We start from the raw sequence: 20,441 nt of genomic DNA on the forward strand, positions 1-20,441 counted from the left end.
CCGTTGCTCATTCTACAGATAAATTATTGAAAGATAATGTAGCTATCGATAGTTGGGTATATCGATAATTTTATATTGTCTCAAAATAATTATTTAGGCAGTATACGGTGGATTTCCATTTCTCTTGATTGATATTATTATACTCAACGGAACTCATGTTTACTCGCGGCTGAACATGACGTGAAACATGAAGTGATACATCACGATCAATGCGTCGTAATTTTTTGTAATTATGAATAAGCAATCACGAGAAGAATGTATGGGAATCAGATTGTATGGATACGCAGATAAAGGCGAATTCCGCGTCATTAGCAGGGGATCGTGCCTTTTGAGCGAAATTACTGGTGGCACACGACACTGGTTCGCAAGTCCCGGTCTGCCCATTACAAGCTCGACCTGCTTGCCGGTCACGCACTGCATCCTGTTACATCACGTGCGTGCGGTATTGCATGTATTACTCGTTGCGTGCACGGCCAATCCTCGTTGCCAGTGTCACTATTGTGATATCATGTTCATGTCGTACGCGGACGACCAAGTCAGATAAATAACGTGTGCTCAGATCAAATACTCCTGCTATCCGTGACTATTTTTGTGCGGACTGGAAAATATCCCGCAATCAATTCATGCATGCAGCGCTCGGAGAATCAATTTTTCCTACATTTGCTGTTGCATGTGATATTTTTGTCGTTTTTAGTTGCTACCTACGCCAGATAGAATCTGATTGATTTCATAAATCTCCTGACACGGAATAAATCAGTGCCATGTCTAGATTTAGAAACAGTAGGAAGAATGTCAGATATAGCATTGCGGCAGACTCAACCCATTTGTTCTACTTGGACTATTTTTTAACTATTTTTACTCATGTTAAATATTTAAATATTTTCACATTCATCATATTTTGCCTCTATCGTCACACAGAATCGGCGCAAAACTTTTTATACGATGTCGTTAAAAATTCTCATGTATTTTGGATTTATACTTTTCTGTCACGAAACGTTCATTAGTTCGATATTAATAAATTATGCCGTGTCGTGTGTAGTATTAAATATGCACAAGTCCAGAAATCTTTCGCCTCAATCAAGAAGCGCGATACCAAATGATTCGCCGCGGTATTAACCTCCAGTTTATCCGCAACTCTTGTTTCACGATACACAATTTATATTATCACAGCATTGCTCCGGCGGCAATCGCTGATTCTCTCAGTCAAATCAGTTAGTACAGTTTGATTCTATTTGCCCAAGCGATTTTATCAGCCGATGAAATCACCGCTAGTTCCTCTGAATTAAGTCCTTCGTTGAGCCGCTGAAAGGAATCTCTCATTAATTAAGTACAGTGCCCATTGAACCGTTTGGCTTTTGGTCGATGGTGAATCCGGCCTGAACAAAGGATGCGTTTACGAAGATGGAAGAAGAAGGGTTATCGGATGAAGAGAGATAGTCGACCGCGTCATCCTGGACTTCGTCGTTCGGTCATCGACGCGAAAATCTCTATAATCAATCAATTATATGCTCGTTTTGCTGTTCGTTACATAAACCGCATTCTACTCGTGCTCGTACGACTAATTAATTCACGGTAGGAGTTCAACGGGTATTTGCATCGATCGAATAACGAGTTAATCTTTTCACATGCACACGATAAGCTTGCTTATCATTATAATGACGAGTGATACTTTAGAAAGTAATAAACCCGTCTCGTGTATAAAAAAAAGTTTGAAAAGATTGATTTTTGCAGCAACGACAAAATGTTGATCTATTAAAAATTTATAGAAATATAGGCTTTATGGCTGATTAATAGTATATTGTGCACCAAGGGGCGAAAGTAGCGTTTTTCAGACGAGTGTGAAGTTTGTCGCCCTCGCCTTCGGCTCGGGCGGAAATTCACACGAGTCTGAAAAAGCTTTCGACCCGAGGTGCACACGATATTTTTCACAACATTTCTTTACGGAAATGTTCGACTTTTGAATGCCTGTAGAGTGTATGCGTTTGATGTTCCATTCATACAGTTTATACGCGCGTGTAGTTAAATAGAAAGAGAAAAAGAGAGTGATGTGGGGTCCAGAGACAAAGCCCTGGTGGGGCCCAGGAGTAAAGCCCTCGATGGGGTCCAGGGGCAAAGCCCCTGGTGGGGTCCAGGTTTGGCGGGAGGAAAGTAACAACTTGATTACTTTCGTCCCTGTAACAGAGACGAAAGTAACAACTTTCCTCCCTGGCGTGAAATTGGCCACTTTCGTCCTTTTCTACAGGCATGGAAAGTCGAACTTTTTTTCCGTGGAGGTGTTGTGCTAGATTTACTAAAGAGATTTACTAAAGAGACAATATTGAATTGATATGGATACTCGCCATGTGCGTAACAAGATCGTGCGTTAAATATTGATTGGACTGGCTTTCAGCAATCTATAAAAGAACGTTTATATGCGGTCGTTTGAATAACACATCAAAGATTTTTGCTCACGGTTTTGCTCGAGTTGCAACCGTTGCATATCTGAGTTTAAAGACTGCTTGTTAAAGTCTTCCATTTTGTTCAGATCCGTACAAAATAATCAATTCGTGTCTGCCTTTGATTAGCGAGTGAATACGAGAATGTCAGAAGTGATGATAGTACGTGAATTAAACGCGATCTTTTGATAGCATTTCAAAAATCTCATTTTATTTTTATATAATCTTAAAGCGATGAGAAGCTCTGTTAAAGTTTTATTTCGATAAAAGAATTTTTCTGCTTTATGAAAATTAAATAGTAAATTAAATTTAAAAAATAAAATATTTTCTTTATTATTTTTTACTAGTATTATGTTTCTATAAAAAAATAATTAGTAGGATATAAGATATCGAGATAAAAGTCATCCTTTCTTCGTGAGCTTATGAATACTTTAAGCTTTTATCTTATCTTCATTCATTCAATATTGCATTAGAAAACACTCAAGTTATTCGATAAGATCTTACGATTCGCGTATTATGCGATCCCTTTATGCTCACAATAATCTCGCATCGCCCCTGGCTATAAGTTGCTCGATATTATGATTTGCACATGAAATTGGATGCATCGATTTTTCGTGATACGTCCATCGGTATCGGCATTACTCACGTTATCCGATGGAATAAGTGCCGTGGGCGAACGACAAAAGTAGCCGAGATTAGAATTGGAACATTTAGATTCGTGCGATTTCGCTCGGAAGTACCTGGCGAAGGTATACTCGGCAATTTTGTAAAATCGCCGTCCATTTACTCGGGTCGGAAAGTATATTCAATTCACTAAGTGATTCGGTTGAATATTACTTTATTATCTTTACTCACACACCCTTTGTTCTTCGCGCACGTATAAAGCCTGCGAAGAAGAAGAACAATTCTTCGAAATTACAGCTATTTTATCGGATTAAAGCGCGCTTGCTTTCGTACAATAGAACATGAAAGTCGCTCAATTTCACCTCACCGTTAAGTGAGCGTAACGAAACGATTTCCATAAGGGAAAGCGTACATTTAAAAAAAAACGGCGTTTGAAAAGAACCACGCACTAAGACTATATAAGCCTCGCCATTACAAATAATCGTCTTATCGTAATTTGTAGTATTAATAATCTCTTCATTCATCGCGTTTTCTCTTTTTTTTTTTCTATAGCACTTTTGCGCACATCATGTATTACAAGTCACAAGCAAAATATAATTATAATATAGTATATTGTTTTTCACTTTATCATCAAATTTAATTTTATTATCTTGAATCACGCATGATAACTCAAAAGGAAACATTAATTCGCTAACTCTTTACGCACCATGATAAATGTTAATATTATGAATATTTATATCTTTGAATATTTATTTTGTTTATCTTATACGTGGAGAAATATAGCTAGAGGCGATTGTTTGATTACAGCGATAACAAAACTCAACCATTATCAGTGCAACGTACATTTACTCGTTTTGCGAAGAATACTTGAAATGGAACTTCATAATTTAGACGGAATGTATTAACTATTTTTCGATATTTTATGGACAAATAGTGTAAAATATATAGATCTCACCATGAAAGACTGGTAAAATAGCTATAATGCTTTTGCAGAAAAGTGTATGTTTGTAAACAGCTTGTTTTAGATCCAAGTTTTTGCTTGGCACGGAAACCTTTGAAAACTGTTTAGTAGTATTGTCTTTACTCAAAGCGTCTCTCGAATTGAAAAAGAAGAACGTGGTTCTTCCGCTATGCGCGTGTATCGTCGAAAGCAAACGGGTGGGTTAAAACAAAATACGTGTTCCGTTTCACGATGTACGGAAGAGAAGCCGCTACTTCGAAACATTCGCGGAAGGCATGAGAAAAGGTAGGAATAAAGAGAGAAGACAGAGCGAGGTGTATCACGAATGCCTTCTTTTTTCATCCAAAAGAACTAAACAGTATCAACGTGCATACCGGAATGCTTTCTAGGTATTGTTGGGGTGGAAGGCGTGGAAGGGGGCGGGAGGCAAAACATTCACGAATCATTCGTAAAATCGTAGGTACCTCCACAGCGCGGTACGATTTTTCCGACGTAAAAACGGAAACATTTTTCCGTGTGCAACGGTCCCTGTATTCCGAAAATTCAACAAGATTGTCCACAAAGACACCACTTGCCTGCGAAAAAATGAAAAAAATTGTGGTGTCGCGATACACGCGTGAGACCCCGTGATAAATGGCAGTCTTTTTTTTCGTTTTTTCTCTACGTGCATAGCGAGGATTGTGCAGCATGACCTATTGCGCCACGGTTAAATTATTCGTAAAATTGTAGACGGTTCAAAGTTAGCAGCATCTTATTTTTAGATTTCTACTGCTTCCGAGAGATCAATACTGTGTGTGTGTGTGTGAACAGAGATACCTTTTAAAATCCATCTTTTCCTTCCGTACATATTACTGCAAAAGTCACAAAATTCCTTCACCTCGCATTGAGAATACGTTGAAAATTCTACGATTCTAAAATTTAAAATTGATCTTAAGGCTAAAAATTATAATAGATGCATCAAGGATAGTGTTGCATGCTATGGCTATAATTTCTCAAATCTGTAAATAAACTTTTCGTTTTCCTGATAAATCACTTGGCGCAACGAAAATTATATGAATCCCGGAAATTGCGCCCGTCATTCATTACGCTATGGATAGGTATTATGGGGTATGGTAGACTCATGATGGTATATGTTCTGGGATAATTGTACTTAATACATATAATAGGCAGGTTACTAAATTAAGGAAAGCTCAACCGGTTGGTCTAGCTTAACAAAGTAATTCGTGAATCCGTATGGATTACCAATGACCACAGTACCTCGAAATTAGCAAAGCTCTTATAGATTATACATCCCTTCGACAATCGACTATCGGAACGATTGATATACGCGTACGATATATATAATAAAGATATATATATATATATATATATATATATATATATATAATTTGATATTGTATCAAAATTCAATTATACGTTATTATCTTTCCGCAAATTTTATTTTAGTTTATTATCGTGATATATACGATAAAGCGGTATACTTACTGGTACGATACCAGGAAATATATTCAAACAATAGTTAGAATCCAAATATAGTTTAGAAATAGAAAAGAGAATAATTACAATGTCATACGTAGAATATGTTGCGGCAATGCAAATAGGAAATCGGAAATAGAGTTAAGAGAACATCTTCGTGGGAGTACAATTTTATCTCTTCCTGCCTTAAAGCAAAGTCACTTGTCATATCATAGAAGGAATTGCGATTTATCGGAAATACACGTGCCACAAGCAGCGTTGCGTGATAGTCGAGGATATTAGGACATGACGTAAAAATTACATCATCGTTGAGCAGACCCGTAAGATTCTGTTGCTGATGATGCTTGTCGATAGACTATTGCTTTAGTAGAATCTTTTTATATTTAAGAATTGGTGACACTATTTTCTTTATCAATAAGAAATATACGTTTAAAAAGTAATTTATCGAATTATTCGCGGTTAATCAAAGATCTGAAATTCGTCCTATTTCATTGCAAATATTTGCAAAATTGTGTTAATTCATTTCATCATCAATGCGTGATTGTGGCGAAATATTTAAATAATTAATATAAAATAAAATATGCGATAAATAATATAATGAAGAAAATCGATACAGCTGTTACGTGACAAGCAATCAAATAAGGTTTATGCTGTAAAAGGAAACGTATTATTGTCTGTATTACATATACATTATTATCGTGTGCATAGCTGATAAAAGTCCCGGCGAGAGTAATGATAAAAGGGAATACTGTAACATTAAAATTTCAAGAGCAGAATAATTATCCGGTTGTGCGTTCGAGTCTGTTAATTAAGTACGTTCGCCTTCATCGTTTCGCGGAAATCAAAAAGGTTCCGGGAGACATATTCATTATCTCGCGAACCATCGATTTCGACGTTCTCACCCGAGGGAATCCGCGGGCGTCGGTCGGCCAAGTCGGCGACGACCTGGAGTTAACAGCGCGAGTTTAAAAGTGATTTATCTCTGATTTATGGAGGAAAGAGCACGGTACGGAAGCCGAAAGTTTCTCGGCTTCTCGGCGACGAGGCGGAAAGAATTATCGGCCGGGCACAATGGACAGGCGGTGATATCGTTTACACGTCGAATCCCACGGCCGTCCGTTCTGCACGAAGACAAAAAGAATGTCGGCTGCCTTCTTCGCCTTTGGGCAAGGAAAAAATATCGCGGCTGCTGCGAGCTCGGCGGATTTTCAGAGCGGAGCCGCTGGAAACGGAAGCGCTGCCGCCGCCGCCGTCTCGCCGAGACGATGCAGTTGAATTTTCACGGCGGTAGAAGTTCGTAATGAAAAATTTAATTCGCCGAGGAAACGGGAGTTATTCTCAACAGAATATTTTCGCGACTGCAAGCGTTTTACTGCTCCCTCCAATGTCGCTGTTCGTTTTCCGCCAGCCTTTGATATTTTTCGCTTCAAGATGTTCTCTCCTCGCACGCCTCAGCCCGATCCGTTTGCAAATATAGTTCGTATGTACTTTGTATTCCGAAGCTTAATGAAGAAACTTGATGTAAATGTACCGACGTCAATGCAAGTCCTACATTCTTGTTGCTTTAACGTGCGGTATAAACGCAATTTATCTAAAAGCACTTACACGTTATTGGCAAGATTCCGCCTCGCTAGTTTCCTCTTGGCCGCGCGTGCGTTTGCGAAATCCTGCAGTGAAATATTCATGGCGATGGTATTCGCGACTACCAGCAGCGTAATTCCGCGCACGATTCGTGGGACGTCGATTCAAAGTAGAAGAGGTAACCTCATTTCACGCGGACGAAACTTTTCTCTCTCCGTTTCCAGCGCGGTGTTCCTCCCTCTTTGAGCTGACGTCGAAACGTTACAGGAAACGTGTCGCTCCGTTCCCAAAGGAGTTTCGTCGAGTAGTCGATGTTCAGAAAATATCTGTAAGTTGGTGACGCGAGCAGAAACATTTGTCTACGATCGTAGTTCGAGAGGCGTGTGCAGAAGTGCCCAGCTCCATACAACATACATTCGCAAACATGAACAATAAAATGAGACAGAATAGTTGATTAAGCACAAAGGCTCGCGCGATTGTTGTCTATGTTTGCGACGCGAATGCAGTTCGAAACGGCTTCGTTACGTAGATACGCGCGTACTAGCGTATCTTTCCATTCTTCTCGTCTTCTCGGTTCAACGCTAGATACAAAAGGATATCGCTGGCGCACTGGTGTCTCGCATCACGCCATTCCTTTCGGAAACAGCCGGAAGTAGGAAGGTATCAGCTGGCTGAAGTCTGAAGCCGAGAGTTCCAAGTCTTGATTGCACGATTCATAACGCTCAGAATCCAGGGCGTATTCGCCCTACTCTCCCCCCCTCCTCCCCTCATCCCTTAATTCTCTCTATACGTCGGCTTTGTTCTCAGCTGCCGCGTGATATGACGACGGATCTTCACTTCCGGAGGTAGATCGCCCGTTATGGTCGAAACTTGAATTCGCTATGAGGAACGGTCACGAGTGAGGATCATGTCGGATCAAATGGGCGTGTAGAGAAACGAATGTTGAATTTCTTGATATGCGAACAGCGAGCACCGGAGTTTCAACATTGTAATTTATCATTTTCAATGTGAAATCATTTATTCCGCAGCGCGAGAAATATTTCAGCAGACCATCCGAAAAGCATTTCCAGCATTTCCGCATTAGCGAGGTACCATTCGGTCTCCTTCATTCACAATCTCGGAAACGAATCCTTTTTTAAAGAGTTGGAGCTATAGTTGAATGAGAATTTGCGAGAGAGCAACGATTTAAAAAATTCCGCGCAAGCTGACGGCAAAAACGGCGGACCATGTAAGAAGCAGGTCTTCGAGTTTTGAGTTCTCTGAGATGTAGCGGATTAAATTGAGGGAAAAATTGAACCAGCCCTTATTTCAGCGTGCAATGTTTCGTAATCTGTTAAAATAGGTATATTAAAATGGGGTAATGTACTGCAATTTAATTTTCTTTCCTCTCTTCATTTTTGCGTTACGCGTCTACATTTTTATGTCTTTGTTCCGCACTGTCAGTTTCCTTTCTATGCAGAGAAAACTCCCCGCTGAACGTATACCCGATGTACACTATCATACATATGCATCCCTATAGATGTATGTCCTTTGAGAGCAATGCTGAAGTTTCACAAGCATTCTGCAAACAAGATCACAGGAAACCTTCTCACACAAGCATTTTTTTAGAGTACCTTCTAAGCAATTTTTTTATCGCAAATGTTTTAACTTATCACGATACATATTTCTATATTATTACAATATTCACACGAGAATTGATTAAAATTCACTTACATATGATAATAATAAAAAATTATGCTACACAGCGAATATATTATCTTTGCGACGTACAATATGAATACGTCATGGATATAATGTAGACACGCAAACTGTCATTTTCCCTGAATAGACCATAAAACAAGGCGAACGCGTTCCTTATTTGGCTTTAGAGCGTGGATGGAGACACGTGCGGCCAATTGAAGTTCCATTCCACAAAAGTTGCTCCGGTAACTTCCTAGCGACCTCCGCTCCCGGACTCAACTCAAGAAGAACCGCAGGCTGACGGTAATTGAGGACAAATAGAGAAAATACTTTTGATAGTGGCCGCAACGACGATCATCCCAGTTCCGTACGAGCGGTTAGACGTTTCATTAAAGGATATTGCCGTTGCTCAGAAGGAAAGAGAGGGGGAGCTGAACTTCTTAAGGGTGAACCGGTTGCAGCTTGCCGTTTGACGGCGGTGGGTTAGTGAACGAGCGAGAAAGTAACCCTCCCCCGACAGTCGTTGTTCGAGAATCTCCGGCGCGACATCAACGATTATTAGATCCTTGATGCGAGGATGGTACTCCGACCGGAAACGTCGAATGAGATCAAAGATTAATTGAAATCAAAGATTTTGCAAGATAATTGCGTCAAACGTATCAGTCTTGACACATTTTTTTTTTACGACAGATTGTTTGAAGTCGGCGCTAAATTAATAATTACTAAATTAATTTGGCGCCGACTTCAAAAATTGAAAGAAATTTTTAAAAGTATTATTAATTTTTCACCGATTTCACAAAATTGAAAGGGATTCTTATTTCATATTTTTTAAAGCTTTTTTCAATTTTTTTTTAATTTTTCAAATACTTTTTAGAGTTTTTTTAAGTCGGTTCTATTTAAAAAAAATTTTTTTATTTTATACTTTTTTAGTGCTTTATTAAATTAACATGAATAATTATTATCGCATATTTCCTTACTGCTCCGTATACCCTGATGTTCTAGCGCGATATTTTATGTACTAAAACCTTCCTGGAGGATTCTTTAGGACAGTGAAAACCGCATTAAAATCCGTCCAGTAGTGTTAGAGAAACTCGTGGACATGCGACATACATACATACACGCTGAATATAGAACCTCCTTTTTTTGAAGTCGGTTAAAAAGAAGAAAGCTAGAAGAAGTCGAATGTCTACCTCTTCTTTTCCGCCGTTTCCACTCCGTTACCCGTTCGTGCTGCCAACAGCTGACATGAAATACAGACGAAGTTAACAAGGTTGTCAGAATATCATTCGGAACGTTGCAAATAAAAGTAAAAATATAGAACATCGTCGTGTTTCGAATCGCGATGTAATAAACGAGTCGGCACGTTAATATTGTAAGTTACTTATAATATTACGAATTATTGGGACGATATTACGGGGTTTCTCATTATCGTTTCGGCATTTGCTCACTTCGTTAGCCTTTTGTAGGACAAGTTCAGAGAGGTTTAACGATGTCGTCGTCATGACGGAGGAGAGAATGGAGCTAGCAGTTTGTAAGAAGCTGGGGGCTTTATTAAAGCCTCCTATAATATTAAAGAGGCCAAGAGACTGCCAGTGTCTCGTACGTGCTTATACTGCGCGAATATAACCGCGGTTTCCAGAACGCATTTGGAATATACCGAAACTGTACCTTCTTGTTATACTATGAGATTATATAAAAATATGATCGCATTATTATACGAACGTATATTTCACTGCTATACAGACATATAAATCCACAGAGAAAAATATTATTCTCTCTCAGGATACAAAAAATGTGTTCATTATAAACACAACGTGCATGGATAAAAATATCAAAGTGTAACATGATGTATGACGTACTCTTAATTATACCTACCCATATTTCGCAAAAAATAATAATTTATTTCAGTGAAATTGTATAATTCAATTTTTTTTCATCATTCTCTACGACACGTGTAATAACTTGCAGCTTCTCCTGCAATCTCAGAATTATCAACTTCGGTCTATGGACGGTCGATCGTAAACGAAAAGCATTTTCATTCAGTTGTTATCTACATTATCTATTTTGCAAGGATGTTTACTGCAGTTGACTCGTTGTTATGGCGTAAGGTAATCACGCTATCGTGTAACGTTTTAAACGGGATATTCCCTCTTGGACGTCGTTATACTTCACGGCAATGTTCCCCTGCGCGAGAAGCGTTTCGTCTGCGCTTCAGTTACAACATGAAAGCCGAGTGACCGAGCTGTCGTTTCGTGGTTACGACGTCGTTGCCGTATCGGCGTATATTGCCAGCGAAAGAGACTCCGAGCCTTCGGTCCGCGTCGGTTTCGCAATAAAAGGGATGAATTTTGCGAGTGCGGAAAGGGGTGGGAGGACATTCGGGAGGATGGGTTTACCCGCAGAGCTCGGTTTCAGGTCAAATTAAACATGAAGCTGCGCGATCGTTCTGACCCGCGTGGAGCGTTTCCTTCACAGGAGATCCAGCGGATCGCCGGGATTGAGCCGGGCGCATTCGTTCTGGCCTCGTGCGGTATCCGAACGCTTAATTTTATATCACGACCAGAATGAATATATACCGCAAGGTTGGAAATATTAATGCCGACAGGAAGGGGAGACAGCTACATCTTCATCTCCGTGCATTCGCCAAATTCAGTTGCGAGCAATTTAATGAGTGTTATGTAGCATGTATGAACGCGAATTAACTAACTCGTACGGAACAATGGGACGTTATATTAAAATAATGGCTTGTGTGTGTGATTTACTTGCCTGTTTCATTCGTCCGCGGTATATTCACGAATCAGCTAATTAAAACAGTCGTGCTAATTACACGCTCTATCACAGAATAATCTTTCGCTAATGTACAATTGATTGTGACGTTAACCCGTACGGTGGAACTCGTGTATTACTAGAAATTTGACGAGTGTTGCACGGCATTACGCGCCATCGTTGATATACATCACTACTTTTCTCTCCCCTTGCCATGTTGCCCGCGGTTTACCGCGTAGAATGACGATATTAATTAATTGTGGGAATATTAGTATTAGCATAGATGTGTTCAATTCGCTAAACAAAAGCGTAACTGAGTGCAAACGTAACAATAATACTTGTCAGAATGCGATAATATTGTATGACTTGTACAAAGCACTCGGAAGCTATGCATAAATATGCAATTTAATAATAGATTTTCAAACATCTTCGGAAAATAACACAGAAACGAGATGATAACAAGAAATAATATTATTTAGCAGTTTTATAATTTCTGTATGAAATTTGTATAGCTATTCTGATTCCAGTCAATTATTATTAATACTTAATTATAATGGTCCGTATCTTCGGGGATAAAAAAGGGAACGTAATGATACAAAAAAAAAGAATTGAAAATTTTAAAGAGGACTAGGATTTTAAATTATCCTGAAATAACGAGCGAACTTTCAAGAAAATATAGCACTTTATATAATCAATTAAACTCCAGAACGAGTGAGATGCTAATGGAGTTCGACTAAGTATAAACTAGAGCAAACTAGTATCGAGTCGAACGAACGCATCAGCCTTCACTAGTTCATATCTATTTGTGTCGTAAATTCCTCAACTCGTAACTGCGTAACTGTGAAACGTATTCATGTAATAGATCATCATCTCCATGTTAAATATAACTTTCAGTAATATGTTCGTATATACCTTCTCTTAAGGATGAAAATAGGATAAGCCTATTAAGCTTCCGGAACACAGATCGAACGTGAAAAGAATTGATGTAAAGTGGATTGAAACAAATGAGCTCTATGACCATCGACGCATAATAAACGATATTTGAGCATTTATTCTCTGTGTCCCCTCGCATTTGTTTCTCTATCGTTCAATGGCCCATTATTCGTAGTTAAGACAATGCCCTATCGGCTATTTGTCTTTTTTCACAATTGACTGTTATCCCTCGCTATAAATCTGACAGGTGCCGAAGAGGCGCGTGAAGGAATCTATCGCAAAGTGGTCATCGTAATCTCTGTTATCTTAAGCAGACCCTTCGGTTATGGTTCCTTGCTCTTCTAGCGGATCCTGCTTCGGACTCGGCTATCATTCCCCTTGACGTTGACGGAGTATTGTTTCCCCGAGCAAGATTTCCTCCGAGTCCACTTGCTGCAGGAGTATGGATAGCGATATGGCAAAAAAAAAGAACGAAGTTGTAATGAAATGTCACCTCAGTGTTTGTCTTCTCCGCAGGCTTTGTTTGAATGTTCGTTGTTTGTTTAAGTATTCGATCAAAAAACCGCGCAATATAAAACAATATAACGTCTCTCTCTTTCTCTCTCTCTCTCTCTCTCTCTCGAAGAAGAAGAAGAAGAAGAAGAAGAAGATATTTTAAATGTCGCATTGTTAATATTTCAATACTGCCATTTTTATGCAAAGCATCGGAAGTACATCGTGTATTTTGCTCGTACTTCATACATGTCGTATTTACATATACAATTCACGCCAAATTTGGAAGATAAATGTTAGTTGTTATTTCTCCCTGGTGTTGTTTTGCTATAATTGAATGATTAATTGCATCCCCGTTCTCTCTCGCGTCGCTGAAAGCGTATATTCATCAATGTCTCTCGTACCTATAATTACAATTCTCAATTCAATGATAATGTTGACGTCGGTAGTGGTCTATGTTTCATCTTTGAATTATTTGTCAAGCACATCGGGGAACAATATATTTTGCTGGATAAGATATGAATAATTCACTTTATAGTTAATGTAATCTATTTAGCTTTACGCCACTTTATTACAAGTTATTTCAAGCATTTATATCAAATAACTCAAATAAAATTATTGATACTTACAATAGTTGATGAATTCAAGCCAATTAGCTCATATCGATAGTCAGAAAGAGAAAATATCTAGATATATATTAACTTAATAACATATAATGTCGTAGAAGTTATATGTATAAGCGGCTTAACAAACGGGATTCTGACACGTTCCTTCAGAAAGAACTTTTTATGCTAGAAATTCTGATTTCTCGCTATCCTTGCCTCGTAGCTTCTATTCCCCTCGCAGATCGTACACCCGCGATTTCGTGGAATTAATTCGTTAAGAGGTGGGAGGTCGGTCGTCCTACCGTGATAGACGGGGTTCGTAAATTTTAGAGGTACACCTGGTACTCTAGCCCACTAGGGCGGAAGGAAGGAAGGAAGAGAAATGAGTACGGCGAGTAAATCCAGCTTCCGGTAGCAGGTCGGCTTCCCAGGCTAGAGTTGATCCTTGAGAATCTCGGTTATTCACTCGTGCTGGGCTGTCGATAACTTGGACAATCTTAACCCCGCCCACTTTCTTTTCTCTTTCGCAATTTCACGTGCTCGCTCGTCTTGTCCATCATCTCGTTTGTCACGAAAGAGATCTTTGGTTTGGCTTCACACATCTTCCGGATCAGCCTTCTCGTGTTACACCGCTAAATCCAATATCAGGCTGTCGCTTCCTATTTTCCGAGTGGATCTAGACATAGTCCTCGCCTCTATTGCGCTTCTACTTTTTCTCTTTTCGCTTCTAACAAAAGTGATCCAGGCGAAGAATTGCTTTCGTATAACCGCAACTTGTTGAGTGAAGAGAATTTTTGAAACCGGACTGAAGTGAGCACTTCAGTTTTTAGCGAGTATAATATATAAGTATACACATATACATATATACGCGTTAGAGATAAAAATATTCGTATCTCACTTATGTATCGCGGCAACGTCATTCATATCTACCTTTTTTTATTATATTTTATATCATTTCATGTTGCAGGTGACTGGCATCGTAGGCAGAGCGGATGTTCTAGCGTGTATCTTCTTTTTGCTGTCCTTTCTTGCCTATCACGGGTGAGTATATAATTTAATAACTTAAGTTTTTTAGTCTTACTGAATAACGAATATGAATACGCGGATACACACGGTTTATATAAAATTTCTACTTATACATCTCTTTATACCTATATATTATGTACAACAAATATAAATTTCAAAGTTTCGTAGAAAGAGATATTAGCTAAGTTAAGAAAAATCTCATATACTTATGCTACTTCACGCTTAGATATTATCTAAGAGTTAGAATGCAGTTGATATACCCTCCTGCAAACTAGGGGAACTTAGGGGCTGCGCATACGTCAAGAATGTCGGGCGACACTTAACGTCGCGACGACGCCAGCCTGACGCCAAAACAGCGACCCATTCGTTCTCATGAACATGGAGCCCGAAAATTATGAACTAAACTAATTTACCCTACAAACTACTATTATAGTTACGTGGGATCGCAAATGTGCCCCGGGTTGCTCACATCGATCTTCAGCAGCCCTCGCGAGGGCTAAGAAGAATGACTAAACGCACAAAACAATTTCAATTTATACATTTTTAGAGAGACATTATTCTCGCAATATTCATTTTACGGTAGATATACGTCTGCTATTTCTGGGTGTAAATTTAATTAATCGTAAAAGAAGCTTAATTAGAAACTTTAAATAAATTTCATTAATAAACTGCACGGAGAAGCCTGACATGGCGAAAAATCTGTAGAGACGAACTCGATTGTGAGAGCATAAAAAGTTTCCGTAGAGGTCGTACTCCAACATAAAAGAGCGTTTGCAGAAGACAAGAAGGTAAAACTCCGTTTGTATAGGGCTGGCCAATGGTTGGGCGGCCACTGGCTGGCGGAAGGGTAAGATGCTTGTCTTCGAACCTAGGAAATTGATTACTCTTGGCTGCCTTTGAGTACTCTTTCTCTTTCGTTTCCTACCACCTTTACTTCATCACCCCGCGTTCTATGCTTATCTACCTTTTTTTCTTTTTATTTAACTGGTGTCTCTTAGTTCCTCCGCCTTCAATTCAGTCTATCAACCATCCCACGCCTCGCTTTTAAATCCTTCGGCGATTAAGCCGACCGATGATTAATTCCAATTATATATTTGGCTTATCGTCAAGACTCTCGTTATTCTCTCGACTCTCGATCGCTTTTCTTCTCTATAGAGTGTATTCTCATTCGCGCGAGAGTGTATATTCTCTCCGCCATTACTGCGGCGAGTTACGATTAATCTTATATACTTAGGGAGCTTTGATGTAAATTGTAAGAAACACTTCCATTTTGCCGCGGCCTTTCTACTTCGCTTTTATGAGCGGATTCTCGAGAAGTCGCGGTCTCGTCTCAGCGGACCAGTCTCGCATTGGTCTCTCTCTTTCTCTCTCGTTGTTCCTAAAAATCCCGAAAGGCATCTTGGAACGGATCTGTCATTCAACATAGATTGATACACATGCCAACCGACGTAAATGAATAAATCCTACACGTCTTTGGATCAATGTTCTTGATGAGAATTGTTTCCCGATATCGACGTTTCTATTCGACCCGAGAAGAGAACGATATATTGAAAATATCATGAAAATAGGAAAATACCATCTGTATAAGCAAAAATATAGTTGTATTATTAAAGTATTATTTCTCACATGTATAGCGGTTTTGATTATAATACTTGTATACAATAATTCTTTTATATTAATTTCTTAAATAAAAATATTTTACAAAGAGATTACAAATTCTAAATATAAATAGTTATTTTTTGTATCTTTTATATATTTTTGTAATAATAAAAATTACAAAACATTAAAATTATAAGGCGCTCGTGTACTTAAATTACGTTAATTTTTAGCTGCATTTACTTATTATCTCGTTTATTGTTGTATAATATTTGAATAAAGGTATAATAATTGAAATCCGTCATATTTGAAAACTTGGATGGTTTTAGTACATAAAAATTTGATCCAATTATACAATATCCTTTGGTCTAATATTTAAATATATTTTTTTTTTATAGTCAGCAGACGACTTACGTATGGTCCAGCGTTTGCCTGGGTGCCCTATCGATGTTGGCGAAGGAAACTGGCGTTACTGTTCTGGTACTAAACCTTCTTTACGATCTCTATCGTTCCTGGCATTCAATCAAGAGGTAAGTGTTTAAGTGCTCGATATTGGAGCGTGGTGCACGTTACGGCGAAATGTAAGGTTTAATGTCTTGAGGTAAACTTTAAATTGATATAGCTGTTTTGATTTCAGTTACTTATAATACCTCAGAATCAATAAGATTAATCTAGGATATTTGTGTCGCGTTCGAAAAATTAGGTATTAGACGAGAAAGCCATGCATACCTATAAAGTATTACGAAGTTTATTCGTTCCACATGGTCGCATGTCCCAAAGCGGTAAATGTGCTCCTCGTGACGGTAGAAAATACGGCAAAAATATTTCGACGTGTTTAAGTTCCGTGTCGAAATGCAAACACTTTTCAAACATTGACTATAGGTGCACTATTAATCATATATAGTGATAGTGGCGCAATGTTTGACACATTTTTTTGTATTCACGACACGGCAGATGTATAATATAATCTGCAATACGAAAAAAGCCACTGCACTAGATACATGTATTTTACAGGTCTATTTTCGAAGTCAAGTGGAACGACGATTCTAGATATTTTTCAAGACGTGCTGCAGCGTTACTCGTTTCGGTAAGTTGAGATAAACTTAGTATCAAGTAAAGTCGCGTTTGTACTTATATGTAATAATGGAAACACGATAATTGCCTCTGTTATAATTATATATTGCCCTCAATTTTTCGACTTATAATACGCTGAAATAATGTGAATATATCGTGACAAAATCCTGTGTCTCAATTCGGCGACACATATTCATACATTATTGTCACTCTAATATTAGCTGAATCAATCCTAAAGCTGAATATTCCTAAGGGATTAAGAGGAAAGAATGACTCCATCTGCAATATAGATAAATGGTCCAAAGAGGATTGAAATACTCTCAACGCATCATGTACATTTGGTCGTGCGTGGAAGTCCCATAGGATTTTCAGACGAGTGGCAAGAGCGACTGGCTTTGTTATTATTGTATTAACGACAATGTTTGCGCTTCTGGTATCCAGGGAATTGCAGGGATGTCCATGACTATATTTATCCTTTTAAGTCCGTGCACCCTCAACTTATCACGCGTAACTGGATTAACGGAAAAATCAAGCGTCAGTAAGCCTCGACGGCAATTGAGAGAGAAGCATATTGTATAATATTGATTTATTCTTGATTGTTTTATTCAGGAAATTTATCGAAGGTATCAAGAATAAGAAGATAAGAATTTTGATGAAGTGATCGCAGACTGTCTGTAAATGTGTATTCACGTACGGTTGTAACGTAGTAATCGGCGTTATACCTAAAAGGGACTACCCTACGTATTAAGAGAGAAAACACGATCGTCCCTTTATTCCGTGTCCGCATTAATTCTTAACGACCGATATCTTTCGTTTTTATTGCCCGGCTATAGTCAGACATCGATGTTTACAGCAACTCGTGCCTTAGGCAAATTTAACGATCGTTACCATAGATACACTCAACGTAGAGAATTTCCCTTTACAGTCGTGGAAAATAAATAACATTCCCCGAATTGCTATGCAACACAAGACAAACTGTGCAGCAAACGAAGCGTGGGATGAAATAGCGGCAGTTTCAAAAGATCAACAGAATGATATATGATTCGCATAAATGGCTATTGTATACCGCTCGGCAATCGAAAATATGGCACGGGTTTACTACCGGCATACACGATAATAATCAGCTTTCTCGTAATTAATTTTGTTAAATGACGGCAATAATTCAATGCCGAATTTATCTTTCTTCAGGATTCATTTAAGTTAAACATCATTTTAACTTGAGTACACTTCAAAGAAGCGAAAAACTAGCACGGTTTAATTTTGATCGAACGTTTTATGCGTTTAATTTGTAATCCTCTTTGAAACTTGATTTTCAAACAGGATTTAAAGTTTTTGCGAATAGTAAAGCTTTTAAGAAGGCTCTCTCTTTCTAGCAAAATCCACGCAGGCGTGAAGTGCCTTGAATCTTCAAAGGAGTCTCAAGTTAGGTGGTAAATTTTATCGATAAAAAATGTGAATTTCTCGCATTTTCGGCACGAATCCATCGAGGTCATGCTAGTCGATCACGACACCGTAGGGTGTAACTCCTAAACGGAGTTTACGAGATGCTATTAAATTCTCGGCGCTTTACTATTATCGTTGATGTTCATACCTACGAAACGCCAGCTTTTGCGGCGCCGGCGCTCATCGTCTTTATTGTCGCGAATTAATTTAGACGGCGTCGTATTAAGTATCCTTAGCAACACGGGAAAGCGTTCGATAAAGATAGCATATCTCACACAATCAGTAATGGTTGTGCTGTAACGTATCCATTACCAAACAGGCCAAGCAGGCATTGTATTAGTTATCAAATATTTGACAATTGTGAAATGATATATAAACGAACAACAATTCTGCAATATTAATTTTTCTATAAGTTATATTAATCTTTCTATAAGTTAAGTTTCTATAAGAGTAAGACTGTTTTTGAAGTAACAGAGTTTCAAGTTACGCATTAAAATTCTGTAGCGTATAATTAGTCGGTAAACTCAATTGTATAATTTCCCTCGGTGCAGGAATTGCTAAATAATGTATTTTGCCCTCAAGACGTATTGTGGTAAGTCAGGGCAGCATGACCCGTCACGTGGGCCAATGCGGGAATAAAGGTTGCGCATGGAAAGTACTTTAACCGAACACGATTCTGAGTTATGCTAATTTATGCTGCCGAACGAGGGAGGCGTGCTTGCACACGACCTACCTTCACACAGTTATCTACATATCCCGGATCTCTTTCCACCCCTGTCGTTTCCGCCATCCCGTAGCACTTACACGCCCTCAGCTACGTCGTTCTCAACGATACTTCTCAGTCTTCATCGCCGGCAAAGACCACTAATATCCTAGAATAGAATACTATACTATTTAACTTACGTTAAATGTAATCTGTCAGATTTACAGATCCTTTATTCGAGCAAATTGAGATAAGAACATTATATTTTACTTGCAAAATAACATTTCATTGTCACTTATAAATTAAAGTTGCTATATAATGATTTCTGTTTTTAGAGAGAAATTTCAAGTAATTTGAATTAACTTCAAGTGCTTTTAAATCGTTAACAAAACTGACTGCACTAAAATATCATCGCTATTGCATTAGAAGACACGCGTGCGAAAAGCGTGTATCACACAGCTAACGTCTAAGGTGACAAACTTAATCAATAGGCCAATCTATTAGAGAGAGAGAGAGAGAGAGAGAGAGATGCGCTGTTTACTGATTGTACATTGCTATGCTCACTGTTATCTGATTGGCTTAACGCTTAACTCTCGCTTGTATTACACTCCTTTAAGATACTACTATCAAAGACAAATTACGATCGAAGCTGTTCCACCAGCGGCAAGAAATGCATTATCGCGATTGCTTTCTTCATCATTATCGAATTAGTCAATAATAATCGATATCTAATCGAACATATTAAAAGAATGCATTTTCGCAAAGAGAAAATGCATTCTTGATCTTAATCTTAAAAGAATAGCGAATATTAATCCGTAGAATGTACCGTAAATTTCTAATAATTTATTATTTCATTACTACTGATTGTTACTGTATACTTGATCATTACATCGCAAAGCGTTACGATTGTGTATTCATCTCCGGTTAAAAGTTCGCAACGTCGAAAAAATAGCTGCATCAATATGCGATACGACATTTCCCGCGCATCAGATATTTATCGGAATTGAATTTCCGCCCCTCTCGCCGTATTCCGCAGGTCAGCCGGG

The 20,441-nt window shown here is 38.5% G+C and overlaps 1 protein-coding gene across 2 annotated transcripts in view; it reads left to right on the forward strand.

Annotated features, from left to right (window-relative positions):
• LOC143904602 (protein O-mannosyl-transferase TMTC1-like) overlaps positions 1 to 20,441 on the forward strand; it is a 189,247-nt gene that overhangs the window by 119,932 nt on the left and 48,874 nt on the right. For both annotated transcript variants that reach the window (XM_077419415.1, XM_077419414.1), the window contains 3 exons: positions 14,521 to 14,594; positions 16,574 to 16,705; positions 17,190 to 17,262. In XM_077419415.1, the coding sequence (XP_077275541.1) occupies positions 14,521 to 14,594; positions 16,574 to 16,705; positions 17,190 to 17,262 (279 nt within the window). The remainder of the gene's footprint in view (positions 1 to 14,520; positions 14,595 to 16,573; positions 16,706 to 17,189; positions 17,263 to 20,441) is intronic.

The sequence above is a fragment of the Temnothorax americanus genome, unplaced genomic scaffold (genome assembly GCF_048541705.1).
Source record: "Temnothorax americanus isolate GAGA-0224 unplaced genomic scaffold, ASM4854170v1 Scaffold54, whole genome shotgun sequence".
Classification (NCBI taxonomy): domain Eukaryota; kingdom Metazoa; phylum Arthropoda; class Insecta; order Hymenoptera; family Formicidae; genus Temnothorax; species Temnothorax americanus.